The sequence below is a fragment of the Diadema setosum genome, chromosome 14 (assembly GCF_964275005.1).
Source record: "Diadema setosum chromosome 14, eeDiaSeto1, whole genome shotgun sequence".
Classification (NCBI taxonomy): domain Eukaryota; kingdom Metazoa; phylum Echinodermata; class Echinoidea; order Diadematoida; family Diadematidae; genus Diadema; species Diadema setosum.
The window spans coordinates 6351669-6378748 of record NC_092698.1 but is presented as its reverse complement, the minus strand read 5'-3'; the positions used below and the strand labels follow the sequence as shown (position 1 = coordinate 6378748).

Sequence of the window (27080 nt, the reverse complement as noted above, 5' to 3'; positions counted from 1 at the left end):
TGATGACCTCCAGAGGTCAATGTACTTTAGATATCAGAAAATCGATGTTTTTAGACATTTGCAAATGATATATGTGGTTATGTTGCACTAAACATGCATTTATACCACAGAGAAATCATTTCCAGTTTCAACAGAGCACTGACAGGTTTTTACCTTTGACCTCTGATGACCTCCAGAGGTCAATGAACTTTAAATATCAAAATATCGATGTTTTTAGACATTTGTGAATGATATATGTGGTTATGATTCACTAAACAGGCATCTATACTTCAGGGAAACCATTTTCTGATTCCACAGAGCATTGACAGGTTTTAACCTTTGACCTCTGATGACCTTTGGAGGTCAATGACCTCAAAATATTATATTGATCTGTGATGTCATTGGTTAATGGTAACCATTGTTAAGATGTACAAAACAAGCATATCTGTCTTACAATGAAATTGTCTTCATATTCTAAAGAGCAGACAGGTTTCTACCTTTGACCTCTGATGACCTTGAGAGGTCAATGACCTCAGAATATCAGAATATTGAAGTATGACATCATTGGTGAAAGGTCAAACATGGTAAAGATGTACAAAACAAGCATATCTGTGTACAATGACATCGTCTTCATATTCCAAGGCACACAGACGTGTTTCTGCCTTTGACCTCTGATGATCTCGAGAGGTCAATGACCTCAAAGTATCAGAATAGTTTGACATCATCAATGGTAAACATGATGATGTTTTAGAGAGCACTCGTAGGCCCTGTTTATTGACGAGCCATTACCGTTCACCTATGAAAATCACACAAGGTCAAATACCTCGAATGAAATGTGAGGATGTTAATATTGATATTGCGATAGTTAATAGTTAATAATTGTTTATAATGTAGGGCTTACAAACCATGCATTTCTGTTACCAAAAAAAGTGGCTACTCATTCCGCAGAACTTTTCAGGTAATTATCTAAGACGGGTATGTGCACAGAGCAAGGGGTGTCGATCTGTTTTCACGTGGGGGGGGGGGGAACTTGGAAAATATGTAAAAGCATAAGTTCATGGTGCAAAGGAATGAAGCGGAGGGGGAGGGGGAGGATGTGGGTGGGGGATTGGATTTTTGCAGGTTTAGACCTGAAATCATTGATTCAGTGTAGCTCTTGTTTAATGTGTGCGTCATCACTTATACGGAAGTTGATGGGGTGTGGGCGCATTTCACCTACCCTCCTCCCAAAGACGAAGTTTTTTTTTTTTTTTTTTTTTTTTTAAGATTGATGCATACGTTTTGGGGAATATTTGGAAAATTATGGATCACCAAGGTGTACCAAGTCTATATGGATGGGAACCCAGCAAGCGCAGCGTTGGCGAGGGTAGGGTATTCCACTCCCATTCGACAGAGCTCTTGTATCTTGAGAAATGAGATTCAACGACCTGGCACACAGGCACTTTTGAAGGAATACCTCGAAATTGTATCAAAAAGGTGTAGTAAGTCAGCCATCTATGGAGGAAGACCAGTCGACAGAAGGATGTGGGTGGAGGTATCCCCCTCCCACATTATGGAGCTTTTGCATTCTTTTGTTTGCAATTCAATGATCTCGTGCCACTCTTGGTTGAACTACCATTTTGAAAAAAAAAAAGTCCATACCCAAATGTGTAGCCATAATCAATGCATGGAGGAGAGGTTGATACAGCGAGAGGAGGGTATGAAAGGGGCTGTCCCCCAATCCTTCCCATGCGAAGGAGCCTTTGCAGTAAGAATAGAAATGTAAAAAAAAAAAAATCTAGTATACACATTTATGATGGAATATTTGGGAAATTATCAGTAAAAGGAGTGTACCAAATCTAAGGGTAAAAACCGAGGAGAGATTGTTAATTGAAGATACACTACCCCCTCCAACAAGAGGGATTTTCTTTAATATGTCGGAACTGAAATTAAAGATCTAGTACATACTTTGTGATGATATAGAACAAAAAATGGGACAAAAGCACTGAGCGTATATGGAAGGGGACATAACGAAAGATAGTGTGGGGGAGGGGGTATGCAAAGGAGATTCTGCCTTTTAATCTGGTGCATACTATAGCTGAAATGTTCAGTGACGATTCATTTTCTGTCAAAAGAGTGAAGAAAAAAAATCTCAATCTCAGGAAATACTTGGAGGCAAAGTTTTATGTCCCCACCATTCCCCCTCCCATATTTTCTCGGGAGGCGGGGCAAATGCCTCTTGCCCTCCAAAATGAACAATCGTGCATATATAGGAAAGCCTTTTCATCTTTGGAATTCAAATAAAAATATCTCTTAAAAACATTTTTCATAGAATAAGGGAAATTATCATTCCCCAAAGTATGTTATATCTGTGGAAGGAACCAAGCAGGGGGAAGGAGTCTATCGAAAGGAGATATCCCCTCTCACAGAAGGGAGATTTTGCATTTCAGAATTAAATTTTAACAATCCGATGCACACTTAAAGTGAAAAACTTGGGCAGTTTTCTGTCTAAAAAGCAAAAAACAAAAAACAACAAAAGCTAACAACAACAAAACATAGTCCACATCTCAGAATTTAATGGGGTGGGGGTCAACTATCCCTGCCACCACCCCACCCGTCCTCCAAACTGATGCCTGGTATGTGCATGTGTTTTATTCCACTTGTTGAAAAGAAGAGAGAGTTTTAAGAAACAATATTGTTCAGTGGTTGCTATCCCAGTCAAGTTAATTGTTTATCAATAAGGTGATTTCCTTCACCTGTATACCTTAAGATGATGTAGGCCTGGTATTTGCCTTGCACGTTATTACATCTATTTCTTTTTTAGTATTCTCGTTTATATTTTGATGTGAAAGTTGTTTACTTTGCCACGATTTTATTTGTACATAGAAAAAATAATCCAAGACTGAAAATGAAACTGATACAATATTTAATGATTGACATGATGCACATATTGTGTATTTCTATAGCAATAAAAGTAGTGAGCAATTCAAAAGGCGTGTACTCATTTCACATGAACATTAGCCAGTTAGCGATGATCCTCTGACCCCTGGAGGATATTGAAAGATATGCATCAAAATGTAAGAATAATGATGTCTGGTCTCATTGGTTTGTAATGGCCAGCTGCTTATGAAATAATAATTATATTTAAAAAAATACATTTTGCGTGTGTGTGTGTGTGTGTGTGTGTGTCCAAAATTGTATGCAGAGTATTCCACACACAGTTCAATTTTGACTTCCATCTAGGACAATGAGCGGTTACTTTTTTCTCAACTACACTGTAATATCAAAATCTATTAAAAAACACGGTGGCGGCTGGGTCTAACACATTATCATTCCTTTTCGTTGGAGATCCATGCGGGATGGTCAAAACAAACATAGAAAATAGATATCTCAGACCTAATTGTTATAACAAAGCATCATATCCTCATATACCCAACCCAACCCTCTATGCCCAGACAATGTAAACCACCCCATGGACTTACTTGGAGCTTTAGAATATCCTTTGTCAACAGAGAGAGACATCCAAACCTTTGCAGTGCCGACTAAGATCTGCCATGGAACTGATTGGTATTGGCTCTGCATCATTGACAGCAGATCTCATTTCCTATTCTCCTTCTTCTTCTTCTTCTTCTTCTTCTTCTTCTTCTTCTTCATTATACTGTGTAATCTTGTAATATTCTGCCATGGAGCCTTTTCTTAATTGGTTAAAGAAGGTATCCAAAGAGCTATATGAAGTAAAAAACAACAAACAAATGCAAAAACAAAAAGAGAGACATATTTATCTTTAATAACAGAGCTGAATATTGAGTATCTCTCTCCTGAAGTGTTTCAAAGAGATACAAGAGACAGTGGCCGAGAGTAGCCGCCACCTTTTTTGGGAGTAGGCCGACTTTGTGTTCTTGCAAATGATGCCTGACATTTTTGGTCATTTGCCCTTTTTGAAGAATGCAGCAATAGAGCCACAACTTCCTGCGGAGTGAATATTGCGGGGTTCTTGATGCAGAACATCATCGCTGAATTTGCCTGAGCTGTACTTTCTTACAGGGATTGCCATTGTAGTTTTGTTTTGTTTTGCTTTGTTTTGTTTTTCAAGTGTGGCTGTAACACTGCTTGTTTTGCATATGATGGTCATTGCAGCTAAAGAGTGCATATCTTCTCTGGATCATTCCAAACTTCATGATGTTTCACCTGGGTGAATGGATCCCAGATGATGCATGCATATTCCAGGACAGTCCTGAGCGGCATGGAGTAGCAAAACACCTGAACTTTATGATACTCGTATCTTCGTCTGGAGAGAGTCTTTGGTTGAAGTATAACCTTTTTAAGCTGCTGTGGCGATTTGATTCCAGCTGAGCCTCCTATTGGAACTCCAAAATATTTTGCACAATCCGCTTTCTCCATGGTTTGCCATGAATGCTTATCTATTCCCTGGGTAGGTCTCGGATGGCAATAGCTAGTTGCAATACACAGGATTGCTTCATGTGGAATGCATGTTGGGCCTCACAGTATGTCGAAGTTTTCAAGATGGTCCATGATGTCGCAGCTGTGGACTGTATACTCCAGGACCATGAGTCATTCATCGCAGTCATACTGTAACAACCCACCAGCTTTACACTGGCCAATACAGGCCCACCAGCTGGAAACTATGCAAATATTGCCCATGAGCTTGACACTTAGGCAAAACAGTCCCATAATGAGTCCGACAAATGGGGGAAAAGATCTATGAGACTTACACTGAATAGATTAAACACTCTGTATATCAGTCTCGTGGGCCTTGTTTTCCTCGAGTGTCGAGATAATGGCCATATTTGCCTATATTTGCTAGTCTACATAACTAACCCAAACATAACAGTTGTATTTGAGGTCACTGCCATCACTCAAGAAACTTAAGCTTATTTCTGAAGTAATTGACCTCTCACATTTCAGAGACCTGTTACTATAAACCAATGCTATCTGTGGAATATGCATACATACTTTGATCAAAAAATCAGTGCGTGATTTGTACATGATTAAGCATTTACGATTACACCAATGAAGCCAAACATCAATACAGGTAAGCCTACACATGTGACCTCAGTGACCTCTCATTGTCCTGAGAGGTCAAAGTTGGATATAATGCACAGGCTAATGACCAATGTTCCATGGAATGACAAGATTCTTCTATTATAGCATAAATGATTGTACATCGGGTAGGGCCTATTACAAAGTTGACCATTGACTATACATAGAATATCAATATTCTGATATTTTGAGGTCATTGACCTGTCACCTTCCTCAGAGGTCAAAGGTAGAGACACGTGAGTAATTTCTCTTGCTCTGTGGAATAGGAAAACGATTCAATTGTAATACAAATGAATATACAGTCAGACCATTAAGTTATGTTACTCCCGCACGCACTGCGCACGGGGCTGCTTCGTGCGGCTGCGTGCGGTTTCGCACGGGTGCGTGCGGCTCCGTGCCATTTCATACGGCCTCGTGCGGGTGCGTGCGCTTCTGTACGCCCCCGTGCGACCCCGTGCGACCTCGTGCGCCTCCGTGCGGCTGCGTGCCAGTCAGTGCGCCTCCGTGCGGCTGCGTGCCACCGTCGAGTGCGGACCATCTGGCACGCTACCGTGCGAGGTGTTGGCACGGTACCGTGCGTGGTGCTGGCACGCTACCGTGCGAGTCCGTGCGAATCTAGCATCCTGCTAGTCCCGACCACAGAACTCTTAAGAGTTCTGTGGTCCCGACACCGGACTCTTATCTTTTTTTCACTCTCTCATACGCCCTCATTGGCGGTATACGAAGGCAGTCTAGGCAGTGGACTAGCATCCTGCGTGCGAATCCATTGGAGGCCGTGCGTGCATGCATTGTAAATAATAATATCCCCTTTGTAAGTGTGTGCTCATGACTATGTGTGCGCCTGCGTGTCCATGTCTGTGGATCCGTGCCCATGCCTGTGTGCCTGCAAGCGATCGCGAGAAGACGATACGATGTACACACTGTACAATGTTCAATGAAAGCCCTTACAAGTCTGTGCAACTGCGTATTACATGTAAACACTCATGCCTGTCCAAAAATGGACGATTTTCTACATTGCAGAGATCACTTGCAATCTTTCTAAGAATATGGAGTACCATCACCGTGTGTACATGTATCTCTCCTTGCAAAGAAATTAGAAAAATTGTGTGGTTGTATGTGTGTCTTTATCACTCGATAACTTGAACAGTGTAGAAATAATCATGGTAATAATGACAATTAACAACAACAGAGAAAAGCTATTGTATAATTACATCAAGGGAACCATTTGTTGATGATGATGATGATGATGTTGATGATCACTCAAAAGGTAATAATAAATGTACATTGTAGATGTTCCATATTGTTACATTATCAGTATGGTGTATTAGTATTTTTACTATTTTTGCCTCTCTTAAAAACACACACACACACACACACACATTCTTTGTCCTTTCTGATATTCCCCGAAAGCTTTGAAATATATGTAGAGCTTACACATTGTCGTAAGCAGGAGATAAAAAAAAAAAAAAACATCGTCGCTGCAGGATAGGTCGGTATATCAACAGTTTCCGTCTCGATAGGTTTGTAATCTTGGCAAAATACATATACATAGATTAAGAAATATAAATATACATTTATATATATATATATATATATATATATATATACATATACACAAATATATATAGATATTGATTGAATCGTTTCTTTATTCAAGAAAATGTTTTACATTACACCACCGGTCTAGTTATCCCAAGGTTTCTTTGAAAATGCTGCAAGCATCAAAATATCAAACATCGTAATTTTTATATACAATTTCCCGTGAATGCAAAGCATATGAGAGAAAGAGATAGAAAAGAACAAAAAACTTCTGCCATATGTCTTGTTTCTCGCTTTATTGCAGCGTATGTCATTGTCGAAGTATAAATGCTATGATAAATGTTGGTAACAACCACATGAGAACTTGCACATTCGATTCCCAACAACCATTAAATCATTGGGGTCCGTAAAAAAAGGTTACATAATACATACGAAGCACCTCATTATAATGTATTCGATGGACCGGTGCAGAAAAACTGGCTGTCTGTAATCGGCCTTTGAACATCTCTATTATGCTCATAATCCCCGACTTTTCAGATGGCGGCTACGAGCGCGTCCAGGGATGTTTTTGTATCAACATTCTGACTATTCATGGAGGTACAATGTAACCTGATACTCTGGCCACCTGGTCTATTCAAAGTATTCTTGCGTAATACACGCGCGTAATTATGTTAGGCTGTGTTTCACCATGATGAATATATAGGACCCCGTAGTAGCAATATCGGCTCTTGCGTTGTATGAATGCTATACAGGGATCCTCCATATGGTTCGTTGGTCAAGTATATAGATTCTTTTAACGATCTTATAAGCAGGCTGTCATTCATAAGTATGACAGAAAAACAAACAACAACTTCAAGCAACATCGAAGTTGAGTTTCGCGAACTAATCTTCCATTTGAGTTGGTTTCTCGGTTTTGTTTCAACAATTTTTATAATGTTGACAAAAGCCTGATGGGATGTTCAATATTCAATTAAATCATTGCACCTTTCTCGCAATCTTTGACAACTAATGATGACTAAACCTGTGAAATCCACGATTTATTTATTTATTTATCTATGTTTTTTTTTTTTTTTTTGTATAGAGACGTTTTCTTTTTGAATTTATCTATCATGACTGCCTCCAGATTTCGACCATAATTATATGTCTTAGGTTTCCATGGGATCAATAAAGGAGATCAACGAGCGCATTTGTAGGTTTCCTGTCGGGTTTAATGTTGCAAAGTTTATGTGCAATCACGATTTACTTTCAACCCTATATACACCATAATGTCGGGATGAGATATTGTTCACTACACATCAAGTGAGATTAAATCTTACACAGTGTACTGTGATATGATATATAATATGATAAAAGTCATCAGCAAACGGGATAGATTATTGTTTTGTCTATGTGTGTGTGTGTGTGTGTGTGCGTGTGTGTGTGTGAGAGAGAGAGAGAGACATGAGAAAGGGTGGATAATATATATATATATATATATATATATAATTATATATTCACTTACAACTATATGATCTTATAAAACACATGTTCAAGTCAGTTGACGGAACATTTATAAGCTCTTCCGGTCTGCCTATGAAACATCGGAGTCTATGCGATAAGAAGAAAGATTGAGAGATAGAGAGAGAAAAATAAAATAGGCTGGTCTTCTAAATTTTGTTCGATGAATGGTAATCTTAACACACTTTTGCAAACGAAATGAAATATTATACACGGCTAGGTTTGCCTATAATCTGTGTTATGGTGATATCTTATTAGATTATACATAATAATACGGGCAAAGTATCTTGGATAAGTGATCGCCACCATCGATGAGGATATTCAATCTAGACGACTAATTGAAGATGATGAGAATAAAGAAGACATAGTGGATAGCTAAAAAGGAAAGTAATGTGATGCAATGAGATAAAAATGAAGGAGCACGAATTGAGGCAAATGTATTACAAAGGAAGAGAAAATGGCATATTCGAGTGTTCAAAATGGTTTAACATTATGCGACGATTTCATAGTCATTTTTGTTCTGTGTGTGTGTGTGTGTGTGTGTGTGTGTGTGTACGTTTGTTTTCTAATTTTACAGTTATGTAATTCAAACTCGTCGACAAAATAAAAGAAAAAAAAAGATAGCGCCATGAATATGTTCATAATTCAATCTCAGTTTCCTCTCACTATACCCTATCACTTCAAAAAAAAAACGTATTCAAATTAGAATGCCCGTAGACAATTCAAATTCGTCTCCATGTGAGAGAGCGTCTTTTCAAACAGGGTCGCAGGTGACCATTCCCGAATTCGACGCAGAAGTTAATTCAATTTAGCAACAACAAAAAAAGGCTGGCCATCGCGTATACTCCAGCAGCTGTAGAAGAAGCCGACATGATCATAGAAGTATGACAAGCACAAGCCACACAGGCTTGAAGGCCTAAAATTATTACATCACTTGAGAAAATAAGGAAAAGGCAATATCTTTGTTGAAATAAACAACATTTCTCCTGGCATTCTTCAATCTCTCATAACAGATGGCTAATTTTGCTGAATTGTTCTTCTCTTATGTCATGAGTGTAAATCAATATTTGTTTAATTGTTTATACAGCACCAGTCATCCCCCGATAAAAGACAAGAAAGAAATGAAGAACTAATCTCATTCAATAAGCATAATGTATAAAGGAAACGAGCATTTGCTGCAATCGTTTATGAATATGAAAATGCTGCAATGTGCATGAGTGCGCGAAGTCTAATGGAATGAAAAAATGTAGTCCTACCTAAATGCATATATATCCTTATATATATATATGTTACGCTGGCACGATAAGTGAATAAACCACTTCAATAGCAGCATGAAAACATTTGATTTCATCGATACACATGAGATAAGACAAGAACATTTCATGCTTTTATTGCCCAAAATACCTTGCTCCTAAACAAAGTGTTCAATTGAAGCGATGGGTTATCACAGGTCCATCTCTCACAAAATTGAATCACTCTTCACAAATTTGGAGCGCTTTCTACGAAGGCAAATGCATTCTATGGACCGGTGCAGAAAAAAGGAGACCGTCTGTAATCGGCCTTTGAACTTCTCTATTATGCTCATAATCCCCGACTTTTCTACGAGCGCGTCCAGGAATGTCTTTATATCAACATCCTGTCTATTCAATAAGGTACAATGTAACCTGATACTCTGGCCACCTGGTCTATTCAAAGTATTCTTGCGTAAAACATTCGCATATGTTAGGCTGTGTTTCACCATGATGAATATATAGGACCCCATAAAGGCAATAACCATCGGCTCTTGCGTTGCATGAATGTTATACAGAATATCCTCTATTTGGTTTGTTGGCCAAGTAGATTATTTGAACGACCTGTAAATGACATAATCAGACTGTCGTTCATAGGTATGAGAGAAAGAAAAAAAAAAAACTTCAAGCAACATCGAAGTTGAGTTTCGCAGACCAATCTTTCTCGGTTTTGTTTCAGCAATTATCCCTTTCATAATGTTGACAAGAGCCTGATGGGATTTTCAATATTCAAATAAATCATTGCATCTTTCTTGCTTTCTTTGACAACTTTTGATAACTAAATCTGAAAAAATCCATGCTATTGCGGTACCTGCCATCCACACAGAAGTTTCTTCTCTTTTTTTTTTTTTTTTTTTTTTGGTATAAGAAGTTTGCTTTCTGGAATTATCCATTAAGTCTGCCTACAGATATGACTTAAGGTTTCCATGGGATTTAATAAAAGAGATCAACGAGCACATTTGTGATTCAACAGTAGGGGTTAAATGCTGCCAATTGTATGTACAATGTTATAATTGACTTAAAACTCTACTGCCAAGAAGTATTGCTCATTACGAATCACATGAAATAAGATTTCACATAGTGATAAGACAGAAGTTATTTGTTATAATATTATTATGATGAAAACTCATCACTAACCGGAAAGACTATTGTTTTGTGGAATTTGTATATTTGATAGAACATTTATGAGGTCTTCCGGTCTTCAGGCGAAACACTGGAATCTATAGCGATGAGAAGAAAGATTGAAAGGGAGAGAAAGAGAGAGGAAGAAAAATAGGCTGGTCTTCTAAATGTTGTTTGATGAATGTACATATATTAGATATTGTTGTATATATATATATATATATATATATATGTATGTATATATATAAATATATATATATATATATAATACAGGCAAAGCATCATCGAGAAGTGATCTTCACTAATGATATTATTCAATCAAAGAATTGGATAACTGGAAAGAGAGGGAGAGAGATCAAAGAGGGTGGGGGGGGGGGAATATGATGGTCTTCTAAATTCTTTTTGATGGATGGTAATCCGATCACACTTTAGCAATCGAAATGTAATGTTACATCCGGTCAGGTTTGCCTATCTATGTTATGGCAATATCTTTTGAGATTGTATATACGGGCAAAATATCTGTATACGTTTGTAGGCGGGAATGAAGTGGATAGCCGGAAAGGAAAGTGATGAAATGTAATGGGAAAGAATAAAGGAGCACTAATCGAAGGAAATGTATCATAAAAGAAAAGTAATGGAAACTTGATTATGAATAATGGCACATTATGCAAAGATTTTGCAGTCGTTTTTCTGTATGTTTTTATTTCAATTTCATAGTTAAGTAATTAATAATCGCCAACAAAAAATAGCTTCCTGAAGATGGCCATTCAGGTTTGTTTTCCCTTCGCTATATGCTATCCCTTCAAATGTAGGATGAACACACTTCAATTTATAGTCCATGGGCCAAGACCCGAAAAATGGGTTGTTGGTACCACCTGAGGTGGCAAAACCTTTTTGGTGTCAGTTTGTTTGTCGGGCAGAGATATGCTTATCAAGCTATGATAGCATTTCCAAATGAGTAGCTTAGTCATAATTTTTTTTTTTAAACCAATTTGGTCTCGTTTTTATATCCCTATACTTCTGAATCGAAACTAACCGCTATAAAAAGAAGAGCACTGTCATCCGTACGTCCACAGGTGTTCTGTTGTAAACGCGATGCGCTTAGTCTTTATTCAAGGCAGCGAAGGGAATATCTAAAGGGTTATGATGTCCACAGCTGTCACGCGGTGCGCTTATATAGTCTTCATCTGGACCAATGTACCGTTATCATATCTAAAGTTCCTCATATAAGGGATTATCTATACTATTTTTATACTACCCTCTAAACAAATAAATCAATTTTAAACAAAAATCACTCTGTTTATTTACAATATTATTCATTATAATGTATTGTAGTGTACCGGTCCATTGTTTTTGCATTATCCTTTTTTGTTGGATGAAAATAAAGCGACATCGGCGTGGTGTTAGCGTTTTCACACTAGCGTTTTTGCAGGAAAATGATAGATAATTGCAAAATACGGTAAAATTCAAGAGGAATCTTTTTTTTTTTTTGGTTGTTGTTGTTGTTGTTGTTTTAAGATAAAAGGATATACACTGTATCATAAGCTTTGGATATTCCCTTCGCCGTCTAGAATAAAGACTAAGCGCACCGCGTTTACAACAGAATACCTGTGAACATACCATAGAGCTGCATTTTACAGCTCTACGGAACATACAGAAAACAGTACTCCTGTGCTTATTTTTAAGGATGTGCCTCTCTTAATGATTGCGATTGATGTTCAACTATTTCTTTCACGCAAGCTTGAACAGGAAGAAGCTAAAATTCAGGCAAGGAGACGAGTTTTCTTCCATGAGATACAATCATTAAGACATACATCTATTTCCGAAAGTTGTGTGATTGCTTATGTGCTAAAGAATTGTGTCCATTACATGAATCAGGCACTATACAAAACGGTTGAAATCTACTGAAAGTCGAACTTGTTTTTGTTTTTTTTCATTTCCATTTAAAGCGGGGATAGACTAGAAATTTGTTTGTCTATACTGACAGGAGACATTACATTTTTCCAGTACATGCTCCGCATTTAAACAGTCACCATATTTTCGTGGTCAGAAACAGATAATGGACAAATGATATATTATAAAAATGAAAATACGAAACTACGAACACGCCATATGTACAAATATTATGAACTTCAATGAATTAAACTTACTTGTGATATTCTGCATAAAAAACAAGCACGCCGATTAGATAATTTAATAGAATTAATAGAACACACAGCAATATCATGCATGGCGGATCAAATCAAGTTCAATTGGTGAGAAAGCTACATGAAGTTAAAAAGTTGACTTCTTTTCGTTTCTCTTTCAATTCATGAAGACAGAATTACATTGTATATCTAATGAAGAGGATTGTCTCTGTTGCGAACGATCGCTATATATAGCACTGTTAGTCGTCTGCGCAAATCCTAATCCCTAAATACTTAAATTTCTGCTTGATAATGTAATAACCCTGCTTATAACTTTATAAAGGACTCGCAAATTCAAAGTTTCAAAACGTATACTAAAATATTATATTGCACACGGTGTATTTCAAAAAACATTTTGAATGCGTTGTGTGTAAGCATGTTAATAGCATCAATCTGCCTTTTATTTTCCGTACGTAAAGCGCACAGAAACGTAACCAAACGTTACCAAATACAGTGAAATGCATTGTACGGCGTGGTACTATCATTAGAAGTATATCCCATTCCTTTTTACTTTTATTTGCTAGAAGCAGTCGTCAAACCATGCGTCATTTTCGTAGCGACATCATTTAGGAATTAGAATGTATGAAGATAATCGGTACTCATTTATTTTGCGCTACTGACATAGCATTTACATTTTCCAACTTTTATTGACATGCAGTATTATGTTACTGTATGGTTACGATTACGAATGTTGGTTATGAATTCAAAAGACTGGTTTATTAATCGAAATATAAAGGTAATAGCTGTTTTGAAAGTAGTTCGATGCAAATTCAAAATCGAAATCATCGTCATAGGGGGAACTGATAGCTCTAGACAACTTGTTGAGGCTAGTAAAGATTGCCGTATGCAATCTTTGTAGAAAGTTTTGACTTAGGCCATCTTTCGAGTATTTTGAGAAATTATATAAAGAAAATTATTTGTTTTGATTATGTCAAGAATTAGTTTGAACTATGAGAACAAAAAGGCGCGGTTACCCAAACAATGTCGTAGTTCGAAAAGACATGATGGGTAAAGTGAATTCATGACTTGACTAATCCTTACTGAATTGATGATCACTACTGTAAACTATCAGTTATGTCTTGTAGATGATACCTCTGTAATCGTAGTCAAAATTCTTTTGAGCGATGAGACGAAAACCAACAAACAAAATGCCGTGTATCATCGCTCGAGATTCCAACATTTGGCTCACCCGACCAACAATAAGTGACGAACCAAATGGAATATCATGTTGTGGGTTAGCAGACTGTGTTACGATTTTTAAATGTTTCGAGCAGTTGTTTAAAAAAAAAAGAGAAAATGAGGCAAAGTTCAAAAAATTAGAAAAAAGCACGTAAATGCCGGCGATCATGTTTGATAATCAAAGTAAGAGATTATAATCGGCCGTGCGGATGTATATGATTGCCTTATTTACATGTCTGATTTCTGTAAACTATGTTATATTTAAATGTAAGTTCCCTTTCCTCCTTGATAAAAGTTGTGTTGGGTTTTCGCTATAGGCATTTATTAGGAAACACTGTAAAAACGACAACAAATGCGTACTTTACATCAAGAGATGACCTATACATACATGAAACACAAAAATTTGTGTACGTTCTGATATAATGCAACTGCTTGTTTGTTAGTTAGTTAGTTTGTTTGTTTGTTTTGAATTACCATGGTCTTTGTTGAGGGAAAGATGAAGAAAAGTAGTAGAGTGTATTACTCTCAAATCCGGATAATTGCGATAAGTGTGTATCCCCGCCCTTTCTATACAGGTAAACGATTTAAGCTTGGTATGCTATTATAAAAGCCTGCATGTGTCACGCAGAAGAACTGATTCCGCGATCACTTTTAACCTTTCATAAAATTCACGTTTTAAGATAGTAACGACAGCTTGTAGGAGATAGAGTAACTTAGCGTCCCTGACTGTGGTTCTGAAGACAAAAGGGGACTGAAAAATTCTTTTACAAATTAGCAGACATAATGCCGATCCTCCAACACTGTTGCTCCATTCAGTCACTGATTCTGCTATCAATGGCGAAGAAAGAATACTGGTTGCGTCTTTATCCACCCCTTGATAGCAGGAAGTTTACCTTTCATTGTTTAAGGCCTCGTTGATGCGGGGTTTACTCGGATACAAGGCGTGAACAGTGTCGTCCGAGTTCTTTCATTTGAAATTCCTCAGAATACGCAATTCAATGGGCAATTAGCGCTGCTACTTCGCAAAGCTGTTAGCCAAATTCTTTGCAGACTTGACCTCTCACATGATTGTCAGCTACACGCAATACACGACAAACAGCTATCATTACAAACATTCTGATTAAAAAACAAAACAAAATGAAGAAGCACACTTTTGAGTAGCGACACAGCTTTCTGTCCCTTTCTCAGATAGGTCCTACCTCTAAAAAAATACACAGATGACAAGAGTCAGAATATCCTCAAAAGGGAACACGACCTACATTGTATTTGGGCATTAATAATGTTTATCTTCCGATTTCTCTCCATGCCGTCGCGGCCCAAACCATCATAAGAAATAGGGCAATAAGTTTTATTAACCAGGGAAACAATAGTATGCATTACATAATTTGGCGAATTATCACACGAATTGTCGACTTAATAAAAACGAGAATACATGTAATTGACAACTTATAGGCCCTACTATATCTCCAGAGATGAACTTTAAACAGCAAGGCACATACCAGGGAAAGAAAGTTATGATTATTTGAATGAATTCATTAATGAGGCCAATTAATAACCGTTGTAAAAGTACACACTCGCATACAGAGGTTTCAAGTTCGATTATTATGATCATTGTATTAGCTCATAGATAAAGTATTATAAATTCTGCGTGATCGTTCGTTGGAATTATTTTTTTCAGCGCGATTTGTGCGTCACATCAATCACCACTTCATGAAATGGAGGGCATGTATCAAACGAAACTCGCTGGTCATGCAATCGATAGCCTTGGTCAGCTCACTATTATTGCGTAATTCTAAAGCCCTCACCGCTTGACCGCCGCGCGCACCATGCTTTGTTTTGTCTTCAATGGGGTCAAGAGCAATGCCTCATTAGCATACACCCTAGAAACGGAGGTGGAGTCTCAATCGGGCAAGAACAATAGGTGCGAAACGCAACGCAAAGGCGAGCGTTCGAAAAAAATGTAACCAAAAAAATTGTCTCAGAAAAACTGTGATTTGGGACACTTGTACTCATTTTTACACGCTGAAATTTTCTGTACAAACAGATAAAACATCAAGGAATCAAAATCCGTATAAAAAAATTTCGACCCGAGCACTGCTTCCCCTTCATTTGCGGCTCATTACGGGAAAACTCGCCGTGCGACTTATGACTCATTTTGTCGGAGCGCCACACACGTGATGCGCTCCGTCGGAATGAGTCAAAAGTCGCAAAAAATGAGATCGTAGTTATGCCTATATGTGAATTCTACAGACACTAAGCTTTACACTGATATGTAATACAACTCATTTGGACATCCCTATGGATCATAGAAACGAATATTATCTACGCTTATGATGTCAGTCCATTTTCTAAATAACGGAGAAAATCGCTCTTAAAGTTCGGGCTATGTTCAAGCTAACAACCTGTTTCTTTCACTATAGACGAAACAATACAACAGTCCTGCTTAGCGACGGCGTTTACGCTCAATCGCACGCACTACCGTATACGCATAGCTTGGATGTGTAAGATGGCAAATGACCCAATCGCAGGACAGGTCTATCATTAACTATTCTAACCAATACGGCAGCCCGAATGTGAACTGAAGTGCGTTTGTGTCCGTGCCGCTGCCGCCGCATGAATGAGTCGGTAAGCGTTGTGTGTCGGCTGCGGTGACTTAGTTGCCGCAAGTTTGTAACTCACAAACAATAGGAAACAGTAGAAAGAAAGTAGAAAGAAAGGCACGCAATGCGTATTACAACAAGCGTCTTTTAGCGAGGGCCTTGATCGCTTCCATTCTCCTCCCATATTGTTGTCAGTGGAAACTAAAGGACATGCGTTTAGCAAGTACCTATAGTCCATGGGCCAAGACCCGAAAAATGGGTTGTTGGTACCACTCGAGGTGGCAAAACCTTTTTGGTGTCATTTTGTTTGTCGGACATAGATACGCTTATCAAGCTATGATAGCATTTCCAAATGAGTAGCTTAGTCATAATAAATGAATTTTAACCAATTTGGTTTCGTTTTTATATCCCTATACTTCTGAATCGAAACTAACCGCTATACAAAGAAGAGCACTGCCTTCTGTATGTCCACAGGTGTTCTGTTGTAAACGCGATGCGCTTAGTCTTTATTCAAGGCAGCGAAGGGAATATCCAAAGGGTTATGATGTCCACAGCTGTCACGCGGTGCAATGCGCTTAGTCTTTATCTAGAACAATGTACCGTTATCATATCTAAAGTTCCTAATAAAAGGGATTATCTATACTGTTTTTATACCACCCTCTCAACAAATACATCAATTATAAACAAAAATCACTCTGTTCATTTACAACATTATCAATTATAATGTATTGTAGTGTACCGGTACATTGTTTTTGCATAATATTTCATTGTTTGAATGGAAATAAAGCGACATTGGCATGGTATTAGCGTTTTCACCGTAGCGTTTTCAGCGGAAAATGATAAATAATTGCTTTGTTGTTGTTGTTGTTTTTAGATAAAGGGATATACACTGTTTTATAAGCTTTGGATATTCCCTTCGCCGTCTTGAATATTAGACTAAGCGCCGTGGATATCATAACCCTTGGATATTCCCTTCGCTGCCTTGAATAAAGACTAAGCGCACCGCGTTTACAACAGAACACCTGTGAACATACAGAAGACAGTACTCTTCTTTGTATAGCGGTTGGTCTCGATTCAGAAGTAGAGGGATATAACAACGAGACCAAATTGGTTTAAAATTAATTTACTATGACTAAGCTACTCATTTGGAAATGCTATCATAGCTTGATAGGCATATCTATGCCCGACAAACAAAATGACACCAAAAAGGTATTGCCACCTCAGATGGTACCAATATCTGGCCTGGCCCATGGACTACTAGAGTGAATAGAACCTGAGAACCCATTGTAGGCGGGGATACAAAAGACAGCATCAATAGAGGTAGTTAATGAAGTTAATTAACGATAGTCGTCTTTTCAGATCGTGTTCTTTGCGTGTACTAAAAACCCTCTAATAATGCACATGGTGTAATGTTGCAGAGCATCAACGACTGCTTTCGTGCCTGCTCTGCTGCAGCTGTATACAGCCGTAACATTCTGAATTCCCGCCATATTAGGCACATTTCCCTTATAGGCGTTGCGTCCACATTATCTATCGCTTTTATCGCGCTTGCCAAAGCTGCACATAATTTATACTATACGTATCAGAAGCAAATGTTGATGTATAGGCCTAACAGCTTCATGTTGGTTTTTTTTTTTTTATAATTATGATTGTATCATATTAATTTGAAATTATAGTGCTTCTTATTCTCGGTCACTTTTATGATACCATAGCATATAAAGAACCATTAACTTGTAGCTTAAACCTATTTTTATTTTTGTTTATTATTATTATTTATTTTTTTTTTACAGAACACCACATTTACAGTTGCAATCTTTCTGCATTTGAGAAGTTGAGTATAGACCGATAGTCATATTTACAATTATATTCGGAATTAATGCTTTAAAGGCCGTCGTCGTATCGTTTTGTATTCACAAATCTTATACTGAAATAAGTGATTGCTTGATTACTTTCGGGTAAAGGAACCACCGGAAAAGGAACGCATTTGTCTGTTTATTTTTTTTTTTCTTAACGAACCTAAGCTAATAGCGAACCATATGAATTGTGTGATCTATGAACCTTCAGAATAATCAATAACCCCCCCCCCAACAAAAAGAAGCATTTCGTAGTGCGTCTCAGTACTCCTGTGTTTGTTTTTAAGGATGTGGCTTCTCTTTATGATTGCGATTGATGTTCAACTATTTCTTTCCCGCAAGCTTGAAAAAGAAGAAGCTAAAATTCAGGCAAGGAGACGAGTTTTCTTCCATAAGATACAATCATTAAGACATACATTTATTCCCAAAAGTTGTGTGATTGCTTATGCGCTAAAGAATTTTGCCCATTATATGAATCAGGCACTAAACAAAACAGTTGAAATCTACTGAAAATTGAACTTCGTTTCCTTTCATCTTTTTTTTTTTTTTTTTTTTTGGTGTGTAATTTCATTTCCATTTCAAGCGGGGATAGACGACTAGAAATTAGTTTGTCTATACTGGTGGGAGACATTAGTGTTCCAGTACATACTCCGCATTTAAACAGTTGTCATATTTTCGTAGTCATAATCAGATAATGGACACGTGATATATTATAAAAATGAAAATACAAAACAACGAACACGTCATATGTACAAACATTATTAGCTTCAATGAATTATACTTACCTGAAATATTCTGCATAAAAAAAAAAACACGTGTGCCAATTAAACAATATCAAATTAAACAATATCATAGAATTAATAGAACACACAGCGATATCATGCACGGCAGATCAAATCAAGTTCAGTTGGTGAGAAAGCTCATTGAAGTTATAAAGTTGACTTATTTACGTTTTCCTTTCTATTTATGAAAACAGAATTACATTGTATATCTATTGAAGCGGATTGTCTCTGTTGCAAACTATTGCCAAAGATGGCATTGTTAATCTTCTGAGCAAATCCGAATCCTTAAAGTACTGTAATTTTTGCTTGAATTGATAATGTAATAACCCATATGACTTTATAAAGGACTGGCAAATTTAAAGTTTCAAACCGAATACTAAAACATTACATTGTACACGGTCTATTTCAAAAAATCATTTGAATGCGTTGTGTTAGCATTTAATAGCATCAATCTGCCTTTTATTTTCCGTACGTAAAGCGCACAAAAACGTAACCGACATTACCAAATACAGTGGAATGCCTTGTACGGCGTGATATTATCATTAGAAGTATATCCCATTCCTTTTACTTTTCTTTGCTTGAAGCAGTAGTCAAACCATGTGTCATTTTCGAAGCGACATCACTTGGAATTAGAATGTATGAAGATGATCGTTACTCGTGTATTTCGCGCTATTATTATAGCATTTGCATTTTCCAACTGTTATTGACAGTATTTTGTTACTGTATGCTTACGATTACGAATGTCGGTTATCAATTCAAAAGACTAGTTCATCAATCGAACTATAAAGGTAATAGTTGTGTTGAAAGTAGTTCGGTACAAGTTCAAAACGCAATCGAAGTCGTCGTCACAGGGTGAACTAATAGCTCTCTAAAAAACTTGTTTAGGCCGTAAAGATTGGCGTATGCAATCTTTGTAGAAAGTTTTGACTGAGGCCATCTTTTGAGTATTTTGAGAAATTATATGAAGATTTTTTTTTTTAAATTATGTAAAGAATTAGTTTGATTTTGACTATGAGAATAAAAAGGCGCGGTTACCTCAATCATGTCGTAGTTCGATTAGGCATGATGGGTAAAGTGAATTCATGACTTGTTGAGAGAGAGAGAGAGAGAGAGAAGAGAGAGAGAGAGAGAGAGAGAGGCCAAGCAAGAGGCAATAGGCTACTTGTTCATAATGCCCACCGACAGACACAAACAAGGTATATCACAGCTAGTAGACGCTTATAATTGACCATGTCAGTTACGCTGGGGTCGCTCATAACACACAAAGGGCCTCCATGGAACACGTCAATTTCTATATGTGGGACAGTACAATATTTTCGCGATTTCGTGCCGAGTAAAGGAATGATATCCTTATGATTTCTGCTGGCGCGCGCTGCTGACCCATCAAATCATCACGTTACACCTTAGGTATCATCTTATAGCTGGATAATAATTTTCCTTTTACATGGTATGCGTTCGTTAGTGCCCTACAATGAAAAAGAAGACTCTTTGGGGAATTTTAGACGAGTATGTGAACCCATTATTTCCGGGACATCGGTAAATGAATTAGCCATGCACGAAGTCGATGACCTTTCATGTCGCTCTTGGAAAATTTAAACAATATTGCATTCAGGTTTTAACCTTAACCTGTCAAATAAAAATAAAAAATCATGTGAAAACGTAATTCAGTGATCATGATCTGCGGGGTCAACTCGAGGTCACCCGTGCGAGAACTTGGATATTCTACTAGACGGGGTTTTTCGGCTTGCCGACTGACTGGCAATAAGCAAGCAAGGGTTTGAAGCTCCTTGGCGCAAGTAACAAGCCTTTCGTATTGTCGGGAATCGTCTCATTTCACGCTTGCGCTGAAACTGTCGGCCGGGGAATGGCGCATGGACTCGCACGCGGTATACACCTGATACACACGTACCGTGTAAGCACTGCGGGAACCAGGGAGGTGAGATGGGATCATGCGGGAACCAAGCACTGGCGGCACGGGGCCGTGCGAAATCGCACCCAAAAGCCGCACGGGTCCGTGCGCCCGACCCGCACGGGACCGTGCGCCAGACCCGCACGGGTCCGTGCGACAGCGTGCGAGGGAGTATGGATCCGCACGCAGGCGTGCGGATCTGCACGGGGGCGTGCAGATCCGCACGGAGGTGCACGACTACGCACGGGTGCGTACAGGGGCGCACGGAGCCATACGCTCCCGTGCGAGATCGCACGAACCTGCACGCAGCCGCACGAAGCGACCCCGTGCGCAGTGCGTGCGGGAGTAACATAACATAATGGTCTGACTGTAACATCTAAATCATGTTTGTCATCAACCAGTTGCACCAAATATCAATGTTCTGACATTTTGAGGTCATTGGCCTCATCATAGGTCATCTGAGGTCATCAGAGGTCAAAGGTAGAAATCTGACTCGAAAGGCTCAGTGGAACATTGAGGCAATTCCTCTTACAAAAATTAGTTTTTAGTACATAATTATCGTGTTTCAGTTATGAGTGACGCATTAAAATATCAATTTTCTGACATTTTGAGGTCATGGACCTCTGAAGGTCATCAGAGGTCAAAGATAGAAACCTGTCAGGGCTCTGTGGAACATAAAGACAATTTCACTGTGACAAATATTAAGTTTTAGTACATCATTACTGTGTTTTATCATTAACCAATGATGCAAAATATCAATTTTCTGACATTTTGAGGTCATTGACCTCTGGAGGTCATCAGAGGTCAAAGGTAGAAACCTGTCAGGGCTCTGTGGAACATAAAGACAATTTCACTGTGACAAATATTAAGTTTTAGTACATCAATACTGTGTTTATCATTAACCAATGACGCAAAATATCAATTTTCTTAGATTTTGAGGTCATTGACCTCTAGAGGTCATCAGAGGTCAATTCAGACTTACCTCCCGATCTTAAAATTAATCTTATAGCGTGTACTAACAATGGTGAAAGTTTCATGCTTCAGTCAAATTTTGCACAATTCTTCGGCTTATCTGCTCTACTAGTATACAGGTTGTACCAATGACAGTTATTGTAGCATTTGCGTAATTATTCTTTGATTATCTAATAGATATGGTAACTGAAAGGAATTTTGCACTTTCGATCTTTATGACAATATTTTGGGACCTGAATTTTTACTTTGTTGTAATGAAATTTCATTATAACCATGTTCTTTGTAACAGGAGCACCCTATATATACACAGGGGATAAATACCAATGGAAAACAGATATGAGAAGTATACATGAGATCGAGGGCCACACATTTCATGAAACGTTATACAAATAAAAATAATGAAGGAAAATGCAAAGCAACTATCCAGAAATTTGTGAGAAATACAAAGAGAGAAAGACACTGACCTAGATCTGGCAAAGATCAAGTAACAATGAATGGCAGGCCCCGTCCGGAAATCAGTCATAATACTGAAGAAGCTACTCCAATTTAATGAAACCTATTATCATCACTATCAATATAAAAGAACGCCATCACACATACACATACACACACACACACACACACACACACACACACACACACACACAGCTGTATCTTACTTGAGGGAATCAGCAAAGTAGATGTATTCCTTCAGCTGGTCTGCTATCTGCTCCTCCTCAGCCATGTAGTCATCAATATAATCCTTGTAGCTACAGTGGATGGAATACAGTGAAAGCAAGTGTGTAATACAGGTATACAATGTACTTTGCTTGCCACTACACAGTCACTAAAAATAGCAATGTAACATTGAAGTCCTTACATCCGAATGTCTGTTTTGCTTACAATGACTCCTGAGGCTACAACAGACCATTTTAGCAGCAGATACAAATTTTGTACATACATCATGACAAAAGTTATCTGCTGTCAACCAGATGCTTGACAAGGCTTGCCCAGCATAGCAACAACTAATGAATTCAAACAGGATTCAAAGTGTTAAAAAGCATGAAGCTTATATACGCAAGAGGACATAACAGCTTGTTACTGGGTCCTGACGGAAATATATCCATGAATTTGAATATGCATACTGTCATACGCACGTAAGAATACCTAGCTGGAAGGTGACAAGAATACAAATTTTTTGCTGTGTGGACACTTGCGTTAACTTTGCAATAGCAACTTGTAACAGACACTTCATTGATTATTAATAAATCACACTGAAACAAAGATTTTCGATATATTCTTGCAGGGCTCGACCTTAACTTTTTTTCTAGGAAGCCAGCCGGGCTCCTCAGGGACCTTTTTAGGGAGCCAAATTGAGTTTTAGAGAGCCACGTTTCCCTCAGTCACAATCAGCAGTAGAGGTCTATTACATGTACATGTATTAACCTGGTGGAGAAAATTTCGTTTAGATATAACATGCATTTCTCCAGACACAAGCCGGAGATACCTGGTTCTTAGTATCTAACGGGTTTTAGCACAGTCACAGTGTGTGTATGTGTGTGTGTGTGTGCCTGTGCCTGCCGTGCACCTGCGTGTGTGTGTGTGTGTAGGTGTTTTGTGTGGTCCCTCTCCCATTCCCTTGTGTAATTTCTTACCCTGGTCTGTTCATAATTATTGTCTTTCTTTATCGGTTCTTCTTTTTTTAGCTGCAAGGTGTGGGTTAGAAACAATTATGTAACGCCACATGTTGATTGATCAGCAGAGCTGCCAACCTTTGGAAGCACAAATCCGTACTCAGCAGCTCCAAAATCCGTATTTTCCACCAGAATCTGTATTTTTTCCATCTCCCTCTTTTTTGCCATTTTGAATTAAACTTGTCGACTTATAAGGCCTACAAGCTCTTAAACATAACATTACGACATATATGCCGAAGTATCGAGCTGGTCACTAGCACGATAAAGTTAAGAGTCCAAACTACGCAATGTTCAGCGTTGATTGATTGCTTTCTCTCAATGCATGTGTACAAGACTACAAGTGCATGTATGTACCTCCAGAAACTTGCTGGGCTGGTTATGGAAGCTTCCACTATCTAGCAGGGAAGGGGGATGCTTTCATCTTCTCAAGAAAGCTTCTGTGTGAGTGAATGCAAAACTCTGTTCGGTGTTTCCAACTATTGTTAACTATAAAACATAATCATGCGCTGTTTTCAGGCTTTTTAATTTTACTGGATTTTAAACATCAGTATTTTCCGAAAGTACCGGTATTCCAATTTCTTTTACCCTGACTGGAATCGGAAAGTCTGCTATAACGATGATCGCAAAATGTCGCGCTGTGTGTGGTTGCGCCAATGTGCAAACACGTGGTTGTACTTTCAAGTTTAAAGGAATGCGCCATGTGCTCCTGCCTATAAGAGGTTACTGCAAGTTCGATGGATCGAATGTGCCATAGTAGCTGAGCTGATGGCTTGTTTACGGTAGGTATTTAACATGCAGTTTACATTCGATACGAAGAAGTCATTACGTCTTTCACGAGGAAAAACATACAAAACAAAACAAAAAACACCTACGAACGAATGTTGATAGCCAAAACTTTGAAAAGTAATAAGCAGTTATGATGAGCATGAACTGAAATTAATTGTCATGATTTTGCTGTCTAACCATGTGATGACTGCATCTCATTGGACCTACTTCATAGTGAATTTGTCTGGGCATACGAGACCTTTTAAGTATTTCTGTGATTGCCTTTTTAATTGACTGATTAATCGATCTTTTTTTATTGTTCAGGGAACATAAGATATTCGATTAAGTACACCATATTCGACTGATGTTTCCTGCTATGCGCCAAAAGAAAGGCTATAAAATTGTAGAATCACGGTATCTTTGCAATGATTCCTTTAATTCAACTGAGCTGGTTCTTCTCGAGATCGATATTTTCAGGATATTTACACGCTGTTTATTCCAGTTGCGCGCATTCTTTCGTCTGGCACGCACCTGGGTGTGGCACCTGCTTTTGTGGAAATTTCCACAAGGGGAGAGGGGTACAGGGCCAGTGGGTGTCAAGTTTCTTCGAGCCGAAGAGACTGTGCGCACGTATTCCGTATTTCACAATCTCTTCGCTCTCATTTATTGTAATTCATGACATGCTTTCTCCTTATTCTGTGCTGATATTGAACATTTAGATTTAACTTTACGAAGGTTGGTAGATCGTGGATCTTTTTGTTGTGGTGTATGTAATTTCTTTTTTTTTACCATTCTTTGGAGGGGAAAGAAGTGTAAGGGGGAAGAAGAATAAGAGGGAAAGTGAAATAAAACGAACGGCACGTACGCTCAGCATTTGCAGTAAGCCGTCTTTTTATACCGGCGTAGTTTTCATCATCACCATCAGACATCACTCAGATCATTTTAGCCTTTTCCTATCAACATTAAGAAACACGCACAGTCCCTCGAGATAAAAACCGAGGAAAATAAATAACAAATACAAAGTATCAACACCTCCCAACAACACAAATATTTAGAAAAGACAACACACGTCGCTTCGATTCGAAAAAGTATTGCAGCAAAGCGGAGAAATCGCTGTTACGAAAATAACAGTGCGAGACACTTGAAAGAATTGTTTAAATATTTCAAAGTATAAAGGGAACGGATAAAGTGATATAAAATGGAAGAAATCGTAGCAAACGAGGTGTGAGAAACGACAGAAATAGAACGATAAGTTTTACTAGTAGGATTAGGCCCTAGCAAAAGTTTGCAGCACCGAAAGCTACGCGAAAATTAATACACATTGGAAACTCTGTATTGCGACGAGATCCTTGGGATCGTCAATAAACGATACAAAACAAAGGAAATTAATTCATTTTGACCGGAAAAGAGTTTGTTATAAGTATTCTGTTATATGAGATCTCCTTTAATAGGCCTAGAAATACATCGAGTATCCATGATACTCGGGGAAAGAAAGTTCGAACGCTTTTCACCTGCACATTTACTGCAGTGCTCATTAATACACGAACAGAAACTCACCTCTTCCTTGCAGAAAAATGATGCAATAACGTTACAAAACACACACACAACATTCTAAAAATCATTTCGTACTTGGGAGGCAAGGGAAAAGCGGAAGAAGTAGAGAAAAAGAAGCAGACATTGCACAACGGAGTGCTTCTACCCCGACTCAAAACGAAATAGGGTATGGTTGGGTGTTCATAATATCGGACACCTAACGTTTTTCTATCAATAGAAACGTGAAAAATCTCACAATTTGCCTGAAATTTTACTCACGTGTGGAGAAAATACTCCGGATTCACAAGCGCGCACTGAAAATGCGATCTGAGGTACGCGCTCTAGATGGCGGCTTCGAACGCGTGGGGTGTCATTTTTTCCGCACTCAGTTGCCGGGCTCATATCGACCGACCACCCCGCCCTCTATTGACAATACGTATAAAGCGTACTTAAACGCGTTTTTTTCGACAAGCTGCTGTTTTTTTCTAGTCATAATTTTTCCCCCAATAATATTTGAATATATTTTGAATCCTTCGATATTACTTTTGAAGGACTGTTTGATGAATTTGACTTGATTTTTCATTAGGAAACTTTTCATCGTAATTGAAATAAATTAGATGAGTCGGTTTGTTTTTTCACATTCATTTCTCGTTTCTGCATCAACTCGTACGGTCGTAGCGGGCGACAAAATGTTTATGTCATGTGATATATGTGTAACGTGTGTGCGTGCACGATCGTACAAGCGGCGGTGACAATTTTGCGGTCAAAATCGTCAAATTTATTACGGAAGGATACTCTACATCTAACAACGAGTCAGCAAAGGTAGGCCTAGTTATATGTAGTTACACGATAAACCTTAGGTCTATTCGTTTTTGCTAAATTTCGGTAATTTAGAGGGAATACTTAGTTGTTTTCGCCACATTTTACTCGGTAGCGTAGCCCAGTGAAGAATCGAACACCGTTGCGCGTAGTCCCATGCGTACATTTTCTTTCTGTACGCGCAATGCCATTATAATGCGCGGTCGGTCGTTATGGACCCGGCCGGTGGGTTGGACCCCTACCATACTCACTGTAGTGGCAGCTGGCTACAGTGTGTGATAGCTAAGCTACTATACTCACGCTCCCCAGCCGGCCACACATGGGGATACCACGGCGATCGATG

General features: G+C 38.4%; 1 protein-coding gene across 1 annotated transcript in view; it reads right to left on the bottom strand.

Annotated features, from left to right (window-relative positions):
• Positions 1-27080, bottom strand: part of LOC140237757 (sorting nexin-4-like) — a 79285-nt gene that overhangs the window by 6109 nt on the left and 46096 nt on the right. Inside the window, exon 8 of the mRNA XM_072317689.1 lies at positions 22607-22696. Within this exon, the coding sequence (XP_072173790.1) occupies positions 22607-22696 (90 nt within the window). The remainder of the gene's footprint in view (positions 1-22606; positions 22697-27080) is intronic.